This window comes from Macadamia integrifolia, unplaced genomic scaffold (genome assembly GCF_013358625.1).
Source record: "Macadamia integrifolia cultivar HAES 741 unplaced genomic scaffold, SCU_Mint_v3 scaffold31, whole genome shotgun sequence".
NCBI lineage: Eukaryota > Viridiplantae > Streptophyta > Magnoliopsida > Proteales > Proteaceae > Macadamia > Macadamia integrifolia.
This window is the reverse complement of record NW_024869204.1, coordinates 129,637-134,422: the sequence shown is the minus strand read 5'-3', so window position 1 is coordinate 134,422 and position 4,786 is coordinate 129,637. Positions and strand designations below refer to the sequence as shown.

Here is a 4,786-nt window from a genome sequence, read left to right as displayed (position 1 = left end):
CAAATTTGGATGCTCAAGTAGAATTTGGAGCATTCCAAAAACTTGGAGATCCAACTACAAGAAGACAAGTAGTCTAATACGATAAAGCAAATCCCATATATCAGAGTCGAGCCCATGCGAGAGACAGAAAGTAAACAAGGGCTTTATTTATGGGGAGCCTTCATTTTTTTCCTTTTATCTCATATATCAGAGTTCTTGGGAGCTCAGGCTTGAACCTCTAAATTGACTTCGTGTTTTAGACAAAAGGGTAATATGTCAATTCAAATCCTCACTTAACAAAGACTTCCGACAAATAGGGTACAAACATAATTTAATATTATGCACTGTAAATTACCCTATCATAATGGCAGCTAAAGCCTCATTGGTCACAAGAGATTAATGAGCTGGTCCTAAAGCCCGAGCAACCAATGCAGTCAAACTAATTCGGCTTTGAAAATGACACTTCAGCACCAAAAAGACTAAGCAAATTCACTTTTTGAGAAAAAAATTTGAGTCTTCTACAAGAACATAGTCTCAAATTTCAGGGGATGAGACCATCTATCACGCTTCGTGAACCAAAAAGTGCTGAATCCAAATGCACGGTCAAAATTTCAATTCAATAAAGAAACATAGCAGCTAGAGATTCATGATAATGGAGTATCATCGGTATTTTTATGCCTCGGTGGTAATTGGGTATTCGAACACAACATCTTTCCCCGAAAGCTTCCGGTAAACTCCTGCAAATGTCTCAAGCTTATACTCAGTGTTGTTCCGCTCCTTCGAATCCAGGTAAATCTGCCAAAATCCACATACCAAAATGTTAGGAAAAAGCAAGTAGAAGCACGTTATGGAACCACACTACCAAAACAGTAGGATCAATACGGAACTCAGTCCAAAATCACTAACTTGTTACAGTACCGTAAAACGAACACTGGAACAGCTTATACCTTGATTATTTTGGACCCATCAATACGGTATCTGATACGTTTCCCAATAATCTCTCCAGGGTAAACAACATCCTCCAGCATGGCATCATGCACAGCAGTTAGTGTACGGCTGCGAGGTCGCTGAACAGCAGAGCCCTTCTTTGGAGGTCTCAAGATCCTTCGGGTGGCAATAATGATCACCTCCTACCAAATGATTATATAGATGAGTGAAGAAAAAATAACAATGTCAGCCAATGGAGAATACTTCAAATAGAAAATTAAATTGATAAACATCCATGCAGTGTTTTAGACAAATATCCTACTCTATATCCTATTCCAACGAAAAACAGAGGTTACTTGCAATTTCATTATCATCTGATTTGGACCTCAATACAAAACAATGGCATTTATCAGGTGTATCAGTTATAAATTCTCAAGCATTTCAGTTGACGATAATAACATGTGTGGTCAGGTTTACACTGATTTAGACCTCAATCCAAAACAATGGCATTTATCAGGTCTATCAATTATAAATTCTCAAGCATTTCAGTTGACAATAATAACATGTGTGGTCAGGTTTACACTGATTTAGACCTCAATCCAAAACAATGGCATTTATCATGTGTATCAATTATAAATTCTCAAGCATTTCAGTTGACGACAATAACATGTGTGGTCAGGTTTACACTAATATCGACAATCTTCAGATGGAGGGGCTCTTGGCCTCAATGTGAGTCCATTTCTAAACTTTATTGAGAAAGGTAGAATTATTCATGAGGTGCTCCTGGTGCTGATTTGGCAAAAATAATTCAAATATTTCTGAACCTAACTTCCATTTATGCTCTTGGGCCTGAATCTCATTCCAATGTAAATCAACAAAAGGTCTTAAAGCCTCTCAATCATTGCAGGGTTACTTTTCTCCTTCTAGATAAACTCAACTACATACAAGAAAATCAAAACAAAGCATCATTTGTAAGTGGAAAGGAAAAAGATTGAAGTACCTTCCCACTGAACTTCTTCTCCAACTCCCTTACAAGCTTAACATGAATCTTGCGGAAAGCTTTCCTCAGTCTGTAGGGAACATGAACTACAATAGCCTTCCGATTCCCAGAAACATCCATCTGACTGCAAGAACACGAAAAGAGAAACATGACTTTCCATGGTAGTTAAAAACAAGTACTGCTACAAATGCAATTTCACTTTCATACACTGCTGAATTTATGTAAAGATCTTTCAAATCACTTTTGAGATCCCCATTGGAAGTCTCCAAATCAAAGAGTGCCTGCATATGCAGTGGAATCAGATTAATGATGATAGGGTAATATACACTAAAGTTAGGGGTAATGTTTAAAGAAGTGGAAATAACCTGAGCAACTGACTCCTCAAATTCCGAAGGCTCAGCATCCTTGTCTTTCTGGATTTTCCTTCTAAATGTGTACATCTTGGCAGATCTGGAATGCATCCAGTAAATGTTATATCAGATTGGAAGTTTGGCAAGAGTTTAGAATCACATTTGCAATATAACTCCATCCATAAAGGTCTTTGAACTAATGATGTGAGCATGCTTGATAATACATGCAAAAATAAAAATAGGTTATACAAAAATTCTTTATTTCCACAGTTAAAAGAATTTGGTTTTCTTTTGATATTTCCTCGCAGATATATATCCTCCCAAGCCACAGCTCACCGGACAGTGTTAAAGATATCCAAAAGTGACTATGTTCCCAACGGTTGAGTAACATAGAGTGCAGTGCATACACGCAAAATAATCAGAATCGTCTATGATGGACTTATAGTGCCATCATTAGATGGGGATATGTTCTGTCACACATCAACAACAAACTCAGCCTTATCCCAACTTAATGGGGTCCTTGACCGCATGGATTCTTGCCCTTCAATCAACTCTATTAGAGGTCATATTGCGACAAGGCCTAAAATATGCATGTCTAAAATAATTAACATTCTAATCTCATTTGGCTGAATGCCCAACCAAAATAAATTTTAATATTGATAGAAAACAAGTGGCAACAAAAACCGGTAAAACAAGTGGGTAGTGTTTTTCCACAAAGACAAACATAATTTCAAAAACCCAAAAAAGAAAAACAGAAGCTGATGCAAGACAATTTTAAGTGCCAATCATGTTATCATTACGGAACCAAATGCTTGCATAGAACCTAAATCAGATCCAAGCCAAGTTTACTCATCATCTCCTTGTTTCCACTGGTCAAGAACAAAGGAAATTCATTTATACGTTCAAGTTCTATATGAATACTGTAACAATCGCACTCATGCCCATAAAAGCATTTCAGTCAATATTTCGGAAAGAAATATTACAACCATTCAGTTCTTCAGACACCATTAAACCAAGCAAATCCAAAGTATCTAATGCCTTAGAACATCGGACTCCAAGAGCCAAATAAGGAACCTCACATACCATCTCACTTCTCAGTTGCAGAAGCAAAAACATCAATTAAACATGAAAAATTATGCTAAGCAAAAAAATAAAAATAAATAAAACATGAAAAGTTATATGACCAACTTATAATTCATTTAGATCGAACACAGTTTCCTGGGGGAAGAAAACAAAAAGAAGAAAGTATCAGTCAAGCCTAACCTTCAAAAACCCTAATTTGATACCAGAAGATAGAATTTTAAGATCATAGAATGATGTATCGACAGAAAACGAAGATCGAATCCAAGTTTTAAAATCGAATCAAATTTGAAATGCATCCAGCCATTCACAGAAACTACATTAGCTATAGATTTGCAGGCTTGCCTATTACCTGACTGCTACGCTTGGAGGAACGTCCACTGCCCACTTCCCACCACAGAAGAGAAACCCTACTTATAACAGGGTAGGAGGTTTTAACGAGAAGGGACGATGCGATATCTTACCCTAATATCTGGACGGTCCAGATTAAGTGAGTGCGCGCGCTCTACTATTTATGTTACATATTTTTTGTATTTTTCAATGAAAATAAAACTTCTATCAAAAAAAAAAAAAATGCAAATAAAATGAGAATGGAAAAAAAGCATATGACAATAATACGATTTATGTTTAACATAAGATTAATACGGTTGCATTGAAGCAAGATTATGGACATTTACACCTCCTAATAAATAAAAGAGAAATTTGCAATGCCACCCCTAGGTATGCCACTTTTAACAATACACACCATGCATTACTAATAATTACACCTGGACCCTTTACTAGGAGTCTTTGTTAACTTGAAGTTGAAATGACTATATAAACCTTGTGTCTAAAATACAAAAAATCCAACTCAAACTAATCTAGCCATCATACCATGTAGGAAGAACGAGTAGTGGACCAACAACGACCTTCTTCCCATTGTTGCAGCTAACTTCAGCCACCTAAGGAACCATTAACCTCTGGCGAAGGTAAGTATCCTCTTCTGTGGCGGTGGTCGTGTGATTAGAAGAAATTAAATAGAACCTGGTTTTACCAGGAAAGAAACAGAGCAATTCAAAAATTAAGGTGATCAAATTCTCAATTCTTCTTCTAAAAGCTCGCATTCACCCGAACCCAAAATAGATTTGAATTCAGAGAAACAAACTCTGCTAAAACAATCCATTAAAGAAGAATTCTTTGTCATTTTCGCTAAAACAAAGCAAAATAAACCAAAACCTCATGTGGAAAAATAAATAGAGAAAAGCCCATAAAATTCAATCAATTTATTGGAGAAAAAACCCCTTTAAAGAAACTCAAAAACCCATAAGAAAAGAAAATGAATAGAGAGACTCTCATCTCTATTAATAGAATTGGTCTCCGTAACTTAGTCTTCTTTATTAATAGAATTTTTGTACATTTTTTTAGTCTTCGCTTGTTGGATTTTTTCGAGGAATGGTTTTATTGGAGAAAC

General features: G+C 36.1%; 1 protein-coding gene across 2 annotated transcripts; it reads right to left on the bottom strand.

Moving 5' to 3' along the window:
- Positions 1–442: 442 nt before the first annotated feature.
- LOC122067743 (40S ribosomal protein S7-like) lies at positions 443–3,822 on the bottom strand. 2 transcript variants are annotated; one of them, XM_042631582.1, is made up of 6 exons: positions 3,682–3,822; positions 2,272–2,356; positions 2,114–2,187; positions 1,907–2,030; positions 927–1,109; positions 443–774 (listed from the first exon to the last, which is right to left on the bottom strand). In XM_042631582.1, exons 2-6 carry the CDS (start codon positions 2,344–2,346, stop codon positions 652–654), a joined length of 579 nt encoding a protein of 192 aa, XP_042487516.1. In that variant the 5' UTR covers positions 2,347–2,356; positions 3,682–3,822; the 3' UTR covers positions 443–651. The 2 variants fall into 2 exon arrangements, with proteins under 2 accessions (XP_042487516.1, XP_042487517.1); XM_042631583.1 differs by having other exon boundaries at positions 3,689–3,818.
- Between the last annotated feature and the right edge of the window lie 964 nt (positions 3,823–4,786).

Excerpts from the sequence above, each read along its gene's own strand:
- LOC122067743 (XM_042631582.1), bottom strand. The coding sequence starts at position 2,346 with ATGTACACATTTAGAAGGAAAATCCAGAAAGACAAGGATGCTGAGCCT. Across the intron at positions 2,188-2,271 it reads TTGAGGAGTCAGTTGCTCAG|GCACTCTTTGATTTGGAGAC; the intron begins GTTATTTCCACT and ends CTGCATATGCAG. Across the intron at positions 1,110-1,906 it reads AGAAGAAGTTCAGTGGGAAG|GAGGTGATCATTATTGCCAC; the intron begins GTACTTCAATCT and ends ATCATTTGGTAG.